At 39.2% G+C, this 17,376-nt stretch overlaps 2 protein-coding genes across 5 annotated transcripts; one reads left to right on the top strand and one right to left on the bottom strand.

Annotated features, from left to right (window-relative positions):
* The first annotated feature begins 615 nt into the window (after positions 1 to 615).
* Positions 616 to 8,363, top strand: LOC103705008 (putative protein S-acyltransferase 1). 2 transcript variants are annotated; one of them, XM_008788569.6, is made up of 7 exons: positions 616 to 862; positions 1,370 to 1,425; positions 3,262 to 3,468; positions 3,571 to 3,879; positions 4,401 to 4,634; positions 5,038 to 5,554; positions 7,999 to 8,363. In XM_008788569.6, exons 1-6 carry the CDS (start codon positions 850 to 852, stop codon positions 5,551 to 5,553), a joined length of 1,335 nt encoding a protein of 444 aa, XP_008786791.2. In that variant the 5' UTR covers positions 616 to 849; the 3' UTR covers position 5,554; positions 7,999 to 8,363. The 2 variants fall into 2 exon arrangements, with proteins under 2 accessions (XP_008786791.2, XP_088566634.1); XM_088710508.2 differs by lacking the exon at positions 1,370 to 1,425 and having other exon boundaries at positions 709 to 862.
* Positions 8,364 to 9,871: 1,508 nt separating this feature from the next.
* On the bottom strand, positions 9,872 to 14,897 carry LOC103705009 (complex 1 protein, LYR family protein). Of its 3 annotated transcripts, XM_026803837.4 has the most exons (4): positions 14,740 to 14,877; positions 14,475 to 14,550; positions 12,521 to 12,751; positions 9,872 to 10,241 (listed from the first exon to the last, which is right to left on the bottom strand). In XM_026803837.4, the coding sequence occupies exons 3-4, from the start codon at positions 12,737 to 12,739 to the stop codon at positions 10,128 to 10,130; spliced, it is 333 nt and encodes a 110-aa protein (XP_026659638.1). In that variant the 5' UTR covers positions 12,740 to 12,751; positions 14,475 to 14,550; positions 14,740 to 14,877; the 3' UTR covers positions 9,872 to 10,127. The 3 variants fall into 3 exon arrangements, with proteins under 3 accessions (XP_026659638.1, XP_008786793.3, XP_089783306.1); XM_008788571.5 differs by lacking the exon at positions 14,475 to 14,550 and having other exon boundaries at positions 14,740 to 14,897; XM_089927180.1 differs by lacking the exons at positions 14,475 to 14,550; positions 14,740 to 14,877 and adding an exon at positions 13,931 to 14,068.
* Between the last annotated feature and the right edge of the window lie 2,479 nt (positions 14,898 to 17,376).

Genomic DNA, 17,376 nt, shown 5'->3' with positions numbered 1-17,376 from the left:
TATAGATTAGGGGTGTAAATGGGTCGGGTCGGGTCACGAGTGACTTCGACCCAATTCGGTTTCTTGTTTAGGTCCTAATTTTTGACCCATACCTAACTCAATAGAAAATTATGTTGGATCGGGTCCAACACTATAATTTTTGACTCAACAGGTCATCGGGTCGGATCAGGTCCATGTATATAACTCGAGTCCAATTCAAAAAATTTGGATCTAGTTTGGGTCACCAATCCATAGCTTCAGAACTTGTTGCACCCGCACAAGCTGCGACCCACCGGCCTAAATAATTTTACAGATTCGGATCGGGTCGTAGGATCAAAAACCTAAAATTATCCAAATTTCAAATAAATCGGTTCGGATCGAGCCAGGTCTGAATTCAGTAAACTCAGACTCAACCCAAAAAATGGAATGGATCCCATTTTAGTATCCGACTCGACCCAATCCGACCCCATGGATCCTCCAAGACGGTTGGGCCAGATCACGGGTTAATCCAACCTCTTTGTCGCCTTATTTTATATATATATATATATATATATATATATATATATATATATATATATATATATATATATATATATATATATATATATATATATTTGCTTGCATGTATGGTTCAGCAACTCTGATAAAATATCATTTTTAAGTCGAGAAAAGTTTTAACACCCACAACCATGCATGCTATATCAATCTACATCCTCTCCACTCACGAGCATGGCCGGTTTAATAATCCTCGTCTCAGCTGGTTGGCACTCGAAAGTTCCATGTGGCATTTTCATCGTATTTTTCGAATCATCAGCCAACGACCAGAAGTCCGGCTCTAATAGATTCAATCATCGGAGCTAAATTTAATGCATGAATCATGGTGGTAGGTTCCCACATATCATATATTCCAATATTCCAACGTTTATAATTTCAGAATTCGTATATTTTGTGCGCTCCAGTTGGAGCCGTTAGAGGGAGGATTCTCTCCCGCGAAAAAGCCGCGGGCGATTGTGAATGCCGCCGTGGTGTCTGTCACAACGCGCCAAAAAAGACAGCCTTTTTTTTATTTTTTTTATTTTTTTCCTTTTGGGAGGGGGGGCGAAAGAGATGAAAAGGGCGTGATGTTCTTCGTTTGATCCGAGGGAGAGAGATGGGAAGCAGCTGGTCTGAAACTGAGAGGGAGAGCAAAGATTGACGAAAGATTGAATTTTTCTCACCTTCTCTCTTTCACATCCCTTCCTCCCTCCCCCTCTTACTCTCTCTCTCTCTTGCCCCTCCTTCAAGAAACCATCGCAGAAAGTCTCTCCTGACGAGGTCTCAAGAGTCCGTACCTCTTAGAATTTTGATTGGTTTTTTTCCCTTTCCTTTTTGATTGGTTTCGCGGCGGAAGATATGTCAATGCAGCCAAAGCCGAAGAGGCTTTATCAAGTCTGGAAGGGAAGCAACGTATGGATCTCTTATCTTCATTTCTTTATTATTCTTTTCATTTTCATGTTAAATTGTTTTTTGGATTTAGTCACTCCATTGGGGGATTCTTGTTTGGTTGTTGTTGGCCAAATATCGTCTATGTTTCAATTGATGAACGAATTGTGTAATGAGAGTTTTTATCTTAAGACTGGATTTGGACATGTGTGTCTTTGCCTCGTAATTTCGGCACATCATTATGAATTTCTTTAATTGTTGCACCTTATTTTATTAAAATTAGTTTTCGAATGATATAAATTTTCTCTCATTTATGATGCATTTAGAGATTCAGTTAATTTTCATCTCTCTATCAGCTATATCAGAACCTGCTTATTATTGATAGATATGATTCCGATCTCATTGATTTCTCGAAAGAAGATTGGTTTTGGAAAGGCATGTGAAATTTCTCTGACAATATTAAACCGCCACATTCGACATAATGATTAGTAACAACAGTTTCTAGATATAAAACAACAACCACCACCATCATCAATGCAATTTTCTGCAACTGGATCTGCGGATGTGTTTATTAATCAAGTTTCAATATGATAAGGGGATTGAATGGGGCTGCTGGGCTGCAGCCCCCTCTTTCACTCAATTATATTTAATATATTGGTATTCTGAAGACTGTAACTATAAACTTTTAATTTGGAGCTACTGCCCTCAGTATATGAGTTGCACATGCTTTATTTGTTAAATATATTGATTATTTGTTATTTGTCAGTTATTTTCTTTGCTGAATTTATGTTATGAATCATCAGACATGCAAACTAGATCATTCATTTTACTTTTGTTATCGATAAAGTTTAAAGAGAGCTATGGATTCTCTTTTTCAGTTGTTTCAGTAAACTTGCTCTTCTAGATAGATTGTGGTTCTGTGAAGGCACTGCTGATAGTAAATTGGATGCTAGCTGATTCCAATAAGGAATTGGGGGGACAAACTCATAGTCAGATATAGTCTTTTCAGTCAAATGGACTCTGATTTGTGTACTTGAGGACATGCTGCTAAGGAATTACAAAAACTTGGTGTTTTTAGAAAATCTCACCTCATTCCAAAATGCACACAAAAAGGAAACCAACAAATCTTATCCCATCTAATTGAAGTTAATGTTATACATCCTTTTTCACCATTAATTTCTATCTCACCACTTCCATCAAGATTTTGTTACATCATTACCACCTCTTTCATGAATGCAATTGTAAGCCCTTCTTACAGAAGGCTTGGAGATTCATTGCACATTGCTGTACCATTTTGATCTCTTCTGAACATTTTTTTTAATTACAATTCCTAAGCTTCTTATGTGAACCCTATCTTTTTTTTTCCTGTGAAAGTATAATTATACCCTTTTTCAGTGTTATCACACATATACCTCCATTTTCTCTTCTCCATGATGCTTGCATTGTGTTAGGACCATCCAAACGATTGACGATACAGCAGTGTATGGCTAATTACTATCCTAAAAATAGTTTTCTTTTAAAGTTTTTCCTCTCATGATGTTGTTAGATCATCTTTTTTTTCTGGAGAAAACTAATTTGAAGGATCGAATATCATAAATTTTTTTTCCTCATGTAGTCGTTTTCATCAGACTCCTTTCAGATGTTCAGAAACTCAACTCTTAAAACTTATATGCTTGTTTTGAGCTTATCTGATTACTATTTATGCTTTTGACATAAGTAAATGAAATGGAAACAACTACTTATTACTTCCAAAGTAATGTCTTTTATATTGCAAAGGTTCACTGATGTTCGAAAAATTATCAGGTGTGATGAGATGTATAACACATTAATAATTGTGAAACCTCGTTTTATTCTTCTCAGAGGTTCTTCTGTGGTGGGAGACTGATATTTGGTCCAGATGTTGCTTCAATATTTCTAACTACACTTCTAATAGCTGGTCCAGCGATAACATTTTGTTACCAGATAATTTCAAAAATTCTCCATTATGAGAAGACTGGGGTCCAGGATGATCAAAGTCCAGTACTTGGGCTCCCAGTACTAGTTGTGACAATAGTCATCTTGATATCGGTGAGTGATGATTAAACAGTCAGCTGCATTTGTTCACCTATTGTCATTTGATGTTGTAAATTTTGTTTGATGTTATGGGTGCTTGTCTGATTGGTGATGCAGGATTTGGTTTTTCTCTTCACAACATCTGGTAGAGATCCAGGTATAGTACCAAGAAATGCACGACCACCAGAAGCAGATGAAGCATTTGATATGGCCACTCCATCTATGGAATGGATAAGTGGAAGAACCCCACATTTAAGATTGCCTCGGATAAGGGAAGTTTTTGTTGATGGTTTTGTTGTAAAAGTAAAGTACTGTGATACATGCTTGCTTTATCGCCCACCCCGTGCTTCTCATTGTTCCATCTGCAACAACTGTGTTCAAAAGTTCGATCACCATTGCCCATGGGTTGGTCAATGCATTGGACTAGTAAGTTTCAACAACTAGGATCACTTTTGTTTTTAATCAGCTAATCATTGATAAACACCAGGAGGACTGCAGCTCTGATGATTACAGATTTCTGAATATTTGAGTATCGATCGAATTGTATGTATGGACGATGGTAAACTAATAGCCTCATCCCGATCATCGGGTTTAGTCTTTTACTCTACCACTTTTTGTTATTAGCTGCTGCATCATCCATATATCCAAACTTTTCTGAATTCTTTCAACATCCTAATGTCGCAGAGGTATATCAAAATTCATGTCAGAGTTTAAGCTTTATCTTTATGACAAATCAGCCTTTATCTTTACCAAAAATCAGCCCCATATCTTCCTTACCTGGGTTAGGAAGTGGTATCACAGTGTTCGGGATGCACTAAATCTTTACCTTTTTGTCCTTGTTTCAAATATTTATAAAGCAAATTTTATACCTATCAGCCTAATCATGACTGGGTAGACTAGCTTCAGTGTTACTTAGTTTTGACAACCAATATTGTGTTGCCTTGCAGAGAAACTACAGGTTCTTCTTCTTTTTCATATCGACATCAACTATTCTCTGCATGTATGTCTTCATCTTTTCATGGCTGAACATTATTGGAGAAAAGAAAAACTATCATAACTCCATTTGGAAGTCCATGACAGGCGAGGTTCTGTCGCTTGTGCTCATTATATACACTTTCATTGCAGTCTGGTTTGTTGGCGGCCTCACTGTTTTTCATCTCTATTTAATTAGTACAAATCAGGTAACATTTTTACTACTGGAATGTGCTTGTTGATATTAGCACGTTGATTATTCAAATATTCAACAGATTAGTAATATCACCAATTGAAAGAGAATTAAAATTGGAGATTCTTTTTGAGACGGAAAGCTTGTATGTCCAAATTCTTGTGAGCACTCTTTTTTTTTTTTTGGGGGGGGGGGGGGGGGGGGGGCTTGTAATTTTGGAAAGATAAAAACCTTGTATGCATCTGAATGCTCTTGCAGGAAGAGACTGGTCCTTCATACCCAACTTTGGTCTTCTCTAAGTGATTGTTTAGCATATCCATAGAATTCTGCTTGAATAGTGTAGATTTAATTTATGCTGTACGTATGGATTGCTGCACCTTTTTTTTTATGTCTAAAACCTTTTGCTGTCAAAACTGCAGACAACCTATGAAAACTTTCGATACCGCTTTGATAAGAAGGAGAATCCCTGTAATAAGGGTGTCTTGGGAAACTTCAAAGAGTTGTTTTTCTCAAACATCCCACCTTCAATAAATGACTTCCGGTCATGGGTGCTTGAGGACACAGCAGAAATTGGATCCTATACTCCAAATATTGTAACAGATATCACCAACCCAAAGGACAAGGTTGATGTAGAAATGGGACACAAGTCAGACAGCAATTTGCCAATACCAAGCATATTGCAGATCTTGGATTACGATGCCATTGATGAAAATTTAAACTGCAAGCATAGGCATCAGGATGATGTGGTTGATCCTTTGGCTCTTCATGTGATTCCAGAGTCTATAGTTCGAGAACCAGGAGAATCTAACCATATCTGGGAAGGAGCAGATAAGGAAGCAATTAAAATGGTTGTAGATGACAGGGCTGACGACGGAACTTGCTCAAATGGAATCTCAGCTCCTATTGATCATGTTATCCATGTACCACAGACATGAGGTGAAAATTTTACTTCATTTTCCTTGTTCACTCTCACAATGTGTACTCATTTTAATTGTGAAAGCTAATTAGCATTATGAAATCATATCTTCAGGTGGACTGCAGATTCTGTTTTTCTAGAAAATTTAGATAATATGAGTTGAACCATTTAGTATGAATAGTAGATATGGACAGTCTGTGTCTTACATGTATGTTGCATTAACAACTAGAGCTCATAGATTCAGTGTAATACGAAATTGGTGAACTTGATTTGTCATTTAGAAGGCCAAACAGTCTCATCTTACATTGAAGCTGTATTGACTGCTAAGCACTCAGGAGTTCCAATTTCTTTTAAAAAAAAAGGAAAGATGGAAAGAGGAGGGGGGAGGAGGAGGAGTAAAACAAGAGAAGATTGCTCATTCAGGAAAAAGTTTCAATGCATTTTCTACTTTAGAATTTTTATTTCAGCATATGTAGAGAGCTTTACAACGTCTAACAAGAGCATGATGTTCAGCTTTTTTAACATATTACTCAACTATCCCAAGTAGAGAACTTGGAAAGACTTTTCTTTTGTCAGCTCATATTGAACACCTTGGTTCCTCAGTAAACTGCACAAATACTGTTACCACCCCCTGTTTTTTTCACTACTCAAATTTAACTTTATACATTCCACATTTTTTATGTAAAAACTTTCTTTTTTAGGTTTGGAGCAATAACTGTTCTTCTGTTGTTTTATAGCATGGAGCTGAATGCTGAACAGAGTAGAAAGAACTCATTTAACTCAATAGATCGTATGCAAATGACATAATAGGTATCACTATATAGCCTTGAAATGATGGCAGATACGAGATGAAAATTTGATGAGCTACTGAACAAGAAGTTGGGATGCTTACTGGAAACCATTCTCAGCATTGCAGCTTAATTTTTTTATTTAAAAAAATCCGTACCTCTGTAAAAAGTGCAAAATGATTAGTTAGAAAAGAACAAGTGCCAATGTACTGGGTACTTCAATTCTCTTGAAACAGTAACTTCATTTTTTAAGTCCAGTTGTACATTAGGAAAGATCATTTAAAAAACCTACAGCTTATTGCACCACACACCAGAATTTCAATTCTAGATTGGCTCTCTTTTCTGGATTAACAAGTATTCTATGTTCTATAATATTAAAAACTCAAAAACCATTACAACTTTGATTCATTAAGTGATTCTCATTAAATTTTGATTCTTTGGTAAGCTTTTTAGTTTCTCAAAGGGAATTTGTTTCTTCACCTAAATATCTAGTGAAAGTTGAAAACGGCAAAAATCTGTAGCTGACATGCTAATAAAATAGGCCTCCCCTGCAAATTTTCCTTTTTAGGGTATTGCTCATTTGATGTGAAGCAACCTGAGAAGATCAATACAATATTTTGACAAACATATAGTTTGCAAACTCTCAAGCTGTTGCTCGATGATAAATGGAGCATCAGCTTAATTCCTAGCACATATAAAACATTGTTGAACTTGTTGCCGCCGAATTCAGACCAAGGTGGAAGTGCAGCTTGGACGACCCTGATGTCGGCTAGAAGCGAGCTGAGCAAGCTGATTGAGGCATCAGGCACTGGTCTCCTCCGCTAGGTGGCCTGCAAGAAGTCCACTTTCTAGAGAGTTTCCGGCGGAGGACCCTCCGATGCCTAAATCAGAATAATAAGACAACAATGTGGAAGAGAGAGATCTCAGCAGAGGATAGTCTCTATGAGTGATGGTAGCTTCTTATTATGAGCATACCTCAAGTCCCCCGGGTTGCCCTCTTTATATAAGGAAGCCAGACTTGTTGTTACCTGAGCCGACGGGACGTGCAATTACGCCGGACAACAGCCGGTGGTACGATCGTGGCGCGAGAATCAGTCCACGTGGGCAGAGTACAGCGCAAGTCTGATGCGGGACGTGGGGATGCCACGACTGCGTATTGTCAAGGTTGTCGGTTGTTAGGACTGTCAACTTTGGTCGACACGTGCCGATGGTTCTCCTCGACTGGCGACTCCTTGGTCGGAGCTAAAGTCGTTCACCTTGGTTTATGTCCGAGATCAGAAGGGTCGGTCTGGCCTGAGGTCGAGGTGTCCCATATTTTCTCCATCAGAACTTAGTCCAAGGGATACCTTCAAGCCCATAATTTTTTTAACGGACAGTAAACAGTTATATTACAAGAGCACATGCATCAAAGAACTAAAAAGGGTACCACATAGACAAAAAGTCGAAGAAGATGAAATAAGAGTTACTGCATGACCTATTTGCTCTGTGAAAGAGTAACTTGTTGTACCACATGCAGAGTAACTTGTTGTGCCAGTAGCTCAGGCAGAGTACATGCTATACAGGACTTTGAACAACAATTCCCCCTGTTTCTTTTACTTTGCATTCCGTTTAATTTCTATACTGATTTAAATACTCTATTTGTTAATAAATAAGTGCCTTCACATATTTGAATGCAGTGGCCAAGTGTTTCTTCCAAGACTTCAGATACATGCTTTAAGTTCTCAGATCCTGAAATGCCAGATTTGGATCTTGTAAATGTGAAGTTTATCTCCAAGATGTGTTGCTATAGATCCTGAAAAAGAAAGAGAACAGATGCATTCCTTCCTCTTTTCAATTAAGCTCAAATTTTGAACTCACATTTGTTGTACCAAGTAAGCAAAATATATTGAGGTCAAAATAATTGGGGCACCAAATGAGAGGGATGATAGATTGCTTTAACAATTCTCAGAGATCTGCTGTATTTTGTCTATTTTGTAGATGAGCTAGTACTGTCTGCTAATGAGCAAGATAACTACTGAATCATAATCTCATTTTTGGAACATACCATGACCGGAAAGTGCAGTGATTATGTGAACAAATGACAGTGCACACCAGCTGACCATCTTAAGGTAGAAATTATCCGACAACCGACCGTCCAACTGAAGACCCGAACTGGTTATAGGCGACAAATTCAGCATTTAGTTGACATCCTGATTTACAATTATTTTATGAGGATATAACGGCAGTTAGTTGATGTTCCAATTGCCACATTACTTATTTTGACACACTTGAGGCATTAGTCAGATGTTTCCTTTCAAACCCGAAAGGAGTTTTTAGCCAAGCATCGAATGCCTGCCGGCAGCTTGTGGAGCATTTTATCAAAGTTCATATAGACCATGTAGTTTGCAGGTTTTCAGGATGAAGTGAGTTATTTTGGTAGAGGAGGCGACAATGATATAGCTTGATCAACCTTATAATTGCCATGTCATGGAAATGTTAGGCTTCTAAAACATTTAATGATTGCCTCCTTTAAATTGTATTGCCATGTTTGGCAGAATCATTACTTCAAAAAAAAAAAAAAAAATCAATCGGTAATGGCATACAACTCCTGTCCCACTTTTACTGTTTTGATTACATTTTCTACACACTTTTGTATCGTAGCTATCAATCTTGTAATGTATTTCACTGATCTCATTCCTCTGGCAAGGCTTATCACACTAATACTTCAGATCTTAGCACCAAAAGCAGGGGAAATTGTTCATGCCATTCAAAACCAAGTTAGCATGAACCCTGCCATTCAACAACAATTTCCCCCCTCCGTAATCAAAAACAAGTTAGCAGGTCCGTATTTACTGGGGGAAATTGTTGTTCAAAGAGTTTGATGCCATTCGAAACTAAGGAATTGGACACGGACTCTAATCCAAACAAAAGAACAAATAAAATAAAAGACATCCAGGCTCTAAACCAAGTTAGCATGTCCGTATTTACTGGGGAAAATTGTTGTTCAAAGAGTTTCATGCCATTCAAAACAAAGGAATTAAACACGGACTCTAATCCAAACAAAAAGAACAAATAAAATAAAAGACATCCAGGCTCTTTTGGATGCTCTTTGAGGCCCTTGCAAGGTTGAATCACTCGGCATACAGCAGGTGGCAACAGCAAAATTCAAGACGGACAATTGCACCTAGCAAAATCACATTTAAACCATGTTCGTCTTACAAATTTCAACAATCAAATTAAAATCTAAATACAAAATATAGAAATCTAGAGTCGACCACAACCACTTGCAAAAGCATTTCAATTAATGCCTGTCTCAAAGCAAAGAGAAAATCTAGATCTCAGAGCAATGTTTTGCAAATGACCTTTCAGATTCAGTCAGTAGTAAGGCGTCACCGTCCATGGAAAAAATATCATGGATGAAGTCCCATCGCCCCGAAACCCCGTCGACGACGGAGTTTCAAGAATAAGATGAGCCTCCGGAACCTTATTTTCCTGGGTTCAAGTTTAAGGGTTTGGCTTTCACAATGAATGCAAAGAAGACTAAAGATTGTCCAATACATCAAAATCTAATTTTCTTAAAAAAGCGTCCCTGCATAGACAAATTTCTATGCCCAACCGGACCTCTTATTATTCGCATGCATAGAAGTGTGATCCACCAGTTTACATATAGACCACTGGAAAGACAGTAGAATAGAACAGAATATGTTCTCTTCGGCAACATAACCTATCAAATGACAGGTCTAATTTTAACAAGCTATACTGAACTTTTTCAGCATACTGAAAAAAAATGTCAGCTCCATAGTTGAATAGATTGTATAGCCCACCGTCAAGCTTGATAAACTTCAGGAAGCCGAAGACCCACACTACCAGCAGATTTGTTTAGTATCTTTGTCATTTCATCTGACCGATCCACTGCTATATTGTAAGAGAGGAGCAATTCCTGAACAACAGCCAACAATTTAGATAAATTAGCACACATGGGAGTACTTTGTGAAAATTAATATGTTGGTAAAAATAAAAAGAAAATGATTTCCATACATAAAGAATAATAGTTAGCAATCAACCAGTGTGCACTAACAAACATCAGGGATGGAGAACGTGACAACTTGGACAAGACAATCACATTTTCTTAGTTATCAAGATGTATATAAATGGAAGCCTTTGCACCCCAGTAATGTAGCTTAAGTTCATCTAATCTTGGATCCCAAGACAAAGAAGGAAGAAGGCAAAGTTTAATACAGGTCCTACCACTCTTCAGCACACTTTCTCCTCTCTATTTTCCAGCTGCTCAAAACCGAATATCACAGTCAACAAGCTGCTCAAGTTGCCATCCTCTCTCTCCTTATTCCGTCTTGAACTTAGACTGGATTTACTACAATCATTTATTGATCTTTGTGAAACCTTAGCAGACATCATAACTGGACAACAGCCTGACAATTACATCCGCCAGAGATGGACTTCCAACCTGAAATTTACACTTAATCAATTTCTCAAATTCTCCAGTAGAAGGTACAACCAGGCTACCCATATCTGGCAAATTCCCAAGGTGGTTATCTTCACTTAGGTTGCTATCTGAGAAAACTGCTTACAGCTGACAACCTACAGAAGCGTGGGTGGGTGGCCTACAAATATTCTGTCCTCTCGGTACCTTGAAGCCTAAAAGCATCACACACCTTCTTCAGTGTCCATATTCTTCATCAGGGCAGCACCATCTTCTCAGACATATACATATCGATGCACCCATGCCTAATGAAGACTCATCTACTTTGGACAGAGAGGAAATTTGGCAACATTCCAGCACGTCTTCATGCTGGATGGGACTCTCTTGCACAATCTACCATCTAGCATTTTCAGAAAGAGTGACATGGTCATATCTTTGACACCCTTACAAGAAATGCAGATGAAGTAGCCGCTACTACCATCAACACTTCCTTACACTGGACTTCATGCCACGATTAGAAGCAATCAAACTGTATCAGGCCCCCTTGTGCGATTCTTTAACCAACTCCTTAGCATTGTGTTTCGTAGCTGTGGCTTTTCACTATCCTCCCTAGTTTAATATTCATTTTTTTCACTTTCCTTTCATTGAATTTCAAACTTTATCTGTTTTTATTCATCATTCATTCATTTCCAAAGCACAAATTTAGGCCAAGGACCCTAAATGGTACAAAATCACCATCTTGAAAACATCCTATATTGTACAAAAAACCTCATCAACTTGGACATAAAAAATTGCATTTAGGTCTGAAAAATATAATATAACTTGAAAGAATTGACTTCCATGCAGGTCAGATGAGATAAGGAGGAGGGAATTGCATAGAAGGAGCAAGAACCTTGAAATGTTTGCAATGATCAAAGCATATACAACTCACAAGGGACACAGAAAGGACTGACAAAATTGATAAAGAGAGAGATGGAATAATAGTTGTTGGCGATGATTATTCTTTCTTTTACTTTTCGTTGAACACAAGCATTTATTTCATTTTGCTATCATTCATTCAGTCATTTGGTCATGTTCCTTCATGCCAATATGATGTTACTCAGGCCTTACCATTTCAGAAAAAAAACAGCCACTTATGCAAATAACTATCAGCTACTAGATTAGTCAAGCTGTCATGTGTTGCCATAAGAATCGGTCTCTTGCTTTTTGACTACAGAGCATTTACAACTTCAGTGGCTTTGCTGCTTCAGGCTTTTGTAGTGGAGCAATGAAGTTTCCATGTTTAATAGGCTTAGGTATCTGGATGGACAACATAAAGAACCAGCTCGCCAAGATCATGTTCTCAAGTTCTACAAAGAAAAAAAATATATTAAGCACATAACCCAAGGTTTAGATGATGCTCTGAAGCTCCATACTTCAAACTCTTCAATAGGTCTTGCTGATCAGTCCAAGAACTTCATTTTGTAGAAGAGTCCACTTACATGCAATTATGACAAATGCACACAGAAAAATGATAATTACCAGCAAATCTTGAAAAAAAAAGTAATCTTCCTTAATTTCATTAGTAGAACACATAAGAACTTAAGATAGAATGGAAAATAAAGCATAACTTTAAGGCATGAATTACAATGAAATAAATGAACAGAAAAGCTATAGATTTATCTATTCATCTATTGAGACATATGGAAGTCTATATGAATTTCCACTGTTATGCATTATGCTTCTAATGAATCAAGAAAGAAGGCATCTTTGAATTTGTGGAGACATTGAAAATTAACCTTATGATGATGCACGCTGTTAAGTAGGAAAGTATAATCACGAGCAAGCTTCACTTTATTCTGAACAGCAGCTTGATCTGATAAATTAGTATCCTTTCTGAACTCTTCGATTATGTAATCCCTGAAATGTCTTTTGTCTCCATCTTTACCAATATGTTTATCAACAGCTTTGAGAAGTTGGCGATATACCTTGGCAACTTGCATGGTCTCCAATCTCATTTCCTCGCTTTCCTGAAACCAACCTAAAGTTAGTGAAATGATACCAGCACTAATGAAAAATTCAATTCATTTCCACTAATTCTTTTTTATTTTAAAGAAAGCATAATTTCCAAAGCCCAGAATTCCAAAGCCTGCAAATCACTGCTTTGTGTCCTATATCACCCTCATTAAACATATCTTCCTCATTAATTTCCTCTGTCCGTTCAATTTGTAAGTTCCCTCTATTGAATTATATTTAAAGTCTCCCTTCCAGTTAAATTGTTACATTTGGGGAATCTTGGGCACCTTAATTCTGGGCTGCATGTACAGTCCTCAATCCACATTCCATCTTCATGGGTGACTAATGAAAAAACAAATAAAAAATGGCCCTGTCACCTGCCCAGATTAGATGGCATACAACCATTTACTTCTACTGGTTTACATCAAAATTGTGCAAGTTGGTGAAAGTTGCTTCGAATGCGACTAGATCTAGCAAACTATTAATTGGTGACCAGAGCATATTTGGAGGAAGTTGAGATAAGCAGCATAGAAAGTTGAAACACATGGAAGAACCTCAGAGTAAAGACCAGAAGCCTACAAGAATGCTACAGACCAGCATCCTAGAGCGGCTAGAACAATGGCTCGGACTGGTGACTTTAATGAATCAAAATAACTGCAAAAAAATGGATATCATGCTAAAATAGGTACGGATAATTTGATAAAAAATAGTGTAAAGGTATGCTAAATCTAGAGCTCTAAAAAATTGATATCGATTAAAATGACTTCTCTGTTTCCATTCCGATATAGAGTTAATCCGAATGTTTTAATAAAAACAGAAAATATCTGTATCATGTGGATAGTGTATGTGGCCAATAATTTCAAGATTTAAACTCCTGGTGATAGACACAGAGTTGCAAGCCGGCAACCACGAATACCGAAGAGAGTTTTTTCTTCAAATTAACAACAAATCCAACTCAAATGGCTAACAATGCAGAGGCCTAAACTAAACTAAGACCGCTTCAAATACTGAAAAATAAAGGAAAATGCTACTGTGCTTCTTTCCAATGGAAGAAGTACGTGATCTCCACCTTTTGTTTTCAAATGATAAGACTAAAAATGAATGGCTTCTTACTAATAGAAGAAGTACGTGATCTCCACCGTTTGTTTTTCAAATGATAGACTAAAAATGGATGTTTGGGTGACCGGAAGTACCGATTGAAAAGCTGAGTTCTTTTTTGCAAATAAATAAAATCTTTTCCTATATTTTTCCTTCTTCCTTTCCTATTTCTTAGCTTCTCCGTCTTCCTTTCCTCTCCACCGTCGTGTGATACTCCACCTCCACGAAGCGCACCCCATCCTCTTCCCCGACCGCGCCTATTACGCCGCCGCCGCCCAGTGCACTCCCATCAACATCCCGATCCATTGACCCTCGCGCTCTGGAAGAGGCCTTGGAAAGGGGAAACCCCCGACGCCTGGAGATGGGAGAGCCAGTTGGCCGCCGGCGACGCCATTCCGGGGTTCCCCAGGGGCGAAGGGTGCCCGATTCGTTGTTGCTGTTCGACGCCATTCGATGCATAAACCCTAACTGCAGAATCCAAAATTCTAGGGGAGGATCCTAGCTTGAGAGCGCTCCATATCCCTTCGGGGCCCAAAAAAAAAAAAAACAAAAGAACGCTCTGAGAGGATGAAAAGAAACCCTAATCGGTCAGAGAAGAGATGAAACGATGGCAGAGAAGATTAAGAGGGAAAAGCTCACCTTTTGGCGGACGCTTTCGGAGATCTGGGAGGAGAGTGGTGGTGGTTTTATCAGGAGAAGCGCCACGAAACGAGATCTATGGCGAGGGTTTTGGGGAAGAGAGAGAGGAGGAAGATGGAGCACCGGAGCATCAAAGCGGATACAGATAAAAGTATGATGGTTGTGATTTGAAACTATTATAAATAAAATACAATAAAAATGTACCGAACCCAAAACCAAGGAGGAATTAAAGCAAACAGCATATGTGTAGAGAGACAGAACGAACCTCGTTAACAGCCGAGGAGAGAGAGACTGGCCGGCCGGCCGACCGCCGACGGGAGAGCTGAGAGCGATCAGAGAGGATAAATACAGAGGGAACGGGAAAGAAAGAGATACAGAGAGGGTTTAGGGGCTTCCTTTGCTGCCGGTTCTCTTGGAACCGGTCGAGGCAACGGTTCACCGAAAAAGCCAAACGGTTCGTCGCCATTAGGTTTGGCAGTTCCCCGGTCCAACCCGCCGAGCGAAGATTTCGTGCCTTAAATGGGGGGCGAAGATCTTTTCCTTGCGAGGCGCCTTTTAAAGGGCAAAACCGTAAGAGCGGGATAGTACCTACGCGGACCCCCTAGCGTACGGATTCATGCACACTATGCCATTATCTTCTCTAATGATACATGTTGCCTTTAAATTAGGAATGTAATGCTAGAAATACTAGCTAGGTATCCATTAGAATGGTTATTGTGGGAGGGGGCCGAACATAGTCCCACATCGGCTAGAGCGGAAAGGTTCCGTGCCTTAAATGGGGGGCGAAGCCCTTTTCCTTGCGAGGCGCCTTTTGAAGGGCAAAACCGTGAGAGCGGGACAGTACCTACACGGACCCCCTAGCGTAGACTGGGAGGTGCACTGAACCTTTCCGCTGCATTAGAATGGTTATTGTGGGGGGGGGCCGAACATAGTCCCACATCGGCTAGAGCGGAAAGGTTCCGTGCCTTAAATGGGGGGCGAAGCCCTTTCCCTTGCGAAGCGCCTTTTGAAGGGCAAAATCGTGAGAGCGGGATAGTACCTACACGGACCCCGTAGCGTAGACTGGGAGGCGCACTGAACCTTTCCGCTGGGGGGCTATATTGTGGGAGGGGGCCGAACATAGTCCCACATCGGCTAGAGCGAAAAGGTTTCGTACCTTAAATGGGGGGCGAAGCCCTTTCCCTTGCGAGGCGCCTTTTGAAGGGCAAAACCGTGAGGGCGGGACAGTACCTACGCGGACCCCCTAGCGTACGGCCCAGGGGCAGTACCTACGCGGACCCCCTGGTGTGGCAGGCGCAGCCCAAAGCGGACAATACCTCGCGAGGAGACGTGGTCTTTTCCTGCTCGGCCAATGTGGGCTATGCTGTTACGCGAGGCTCCGGCCAAAGCGCCATCCCCGCAACAATATCCAAGGAAGGATTCATGCACACTATGCCATTATCTTCTCTAATGATACATGTTGCCTTTAAATTAGGAATGTAATGTTAGAAATACTAGCTAGGTATCCATTAGAATGGTTGGCTAATCCATAGAAGTTGATGGGCATTTGTTGATCTACAAGACTTATGGAGTAGTCTCCTCCTAATTAAATCTCATTGACATGCATCTCCTTGATGATATGAAGCAGCTAGCTTAAAGGCTTAAATTGTCCAAATTTCGAGAAAGGAATCACGAGCATCGTTTGAGATTTGTCATTTATCTACACGGATTGCACCAGTATGTAATGAAGCTTGAGCCAACCTAAGTTGATTTATTATCTGATTCACTCTTACCCCTACGCGGTGATGTTGAGCGGTGGAGACTGTGCTTGAATTTTTGCTCTAATGCTGAATCCGGCCTAAAATATCAAAGACATAAAAGTTCTCTTACCAAAGAATATCCGACAATGGACCTTTCAATATCTAAAACTAACAAACTCCCGAGGAATAATTGAAGTGTTGTGAGAGCATCATAGTGTGAGGAAATAAAAAAGCTCAAGAGCACTTACCTAGAGAGTCCTTCTGATACCTAAGACAAACAAACTCTCAAGGAACAATTGAAGTGTTGTGAGAGCAGCAGAGTGGTAGTGTGAGGAAATAAAAAAGCTCAAGAGCACTTACCTAGAAGGTCACTCAAAAGTTGTTTATATAAGCAATGGTCGGAACCTGTTGCTAAGGAAATCAAGAATGCGAATCAACCGCCTTTGATAATCAATAGTGTGCCTCAAAGATCATGTGCAAGCGTTACGCTCATGCATCTCGCTCGTTCATCATGCAGTAATAAAAATCGTTTATAATCATGATGGAACTGTCACCAATTGGGAGAAGAGATTGAAACCCATTTCTGGGGTCGACCATACGGTAGATTTTGGTTGATTAATTAAAGGCTTCATAGGGAGTTCGATGGAGACCAATCAACTACCATAGCAGTTATTATATTAAGATTATAACAAAAAAATAATTCACAGTAAAAGAGGCAAAGATGCTTTCCTTTCCCCCGGTTTTCGTTGAATAAAAAATATTATACTTTCAATCCGTGTAATACTTTATCCAGAAAAAGGTGCATATGGGGTTAGCCAAAATTGTTACGATAGCTGTTGTAACGGCTATAAATCTATAAATGTGTTATTTAAAATTGCTACAAAATTGAGATCCGAGCGCATGAAAAATGGCGACGTAGAGCACCGAGCACAAGTACCTGACTCAGCCCGTACTCAATTATGGTCAAGTCAAGGACATTTTTTCGATTTTTTTATTTTTTTATTTTTTATTTTTTTATTTGTACACAGACGGCACTCCTACCCGCCTTCCTGCAGCCGTAGTGGAGATAACAGCTTATCTATTATTAGTTTCCGAAGTTAAAACAATAATAATCTTTAATTCACAATGCTTTAAAATAATTACCCCAAGGAACTTCCAAAAAT

This window comes from Phoenix dactylifera, chromosome 14 (genome assembly GCF_051530095.1).
Source record: "Phoenix dactylifera cultivar Ajwa chromosome 14, Ajwa_hap1_PhDact_Kaust_v1.1, whole genome shotgun sequence".
Lineage (NCBI taxonomy): Eukaryota > Viridiplantae > Streptophyta > Magnoliopsida > Arecales > Arecaceae > Phoenix > Phoenix dactylifera.
This window is presented reverse-complemented; position numbering and strand designations above follow the sequence as displayed.

What these genes read in the sequence shown, in the direction of transcription:
- LOC103705008 (XM_008788569.6), top strand. An exon ending in CAATAGTCATCTTGATATCG is followed by an intron (nt 3,469 to 3,570) that starts GTGAGTGATGAT and finishes TTGGTGATGCAG; the next exon opens with GATTTGGTTTTTCTCTTCAC. An exon ending in TTGGTCAATGCATTGGACTA is followed by an intron (nt 3,880 to 4,400) that starts GTAAGTTTCAAC and finishes GTTGCCTTGCAG; the next exon opens with AGAAACTACAGGTTCTTCTT.
- LOC103705009 (XM_008788571.5), bottom strand. Translation starts at nt 12,739, where the DNA reads ATGAGATTGGAGACCATGCAAGTTGCCAAGGTATATCGCCAACTTCTC. An exon ending in ACAGCGTGCATCATCATAAG is followed by an intron (nt 10,242 to 12,520) that starts GTTAATTTTCAA and finishes GCTGTTGTTCAG; the next exon opens with GAATTGCTCCTCTCTTACAA.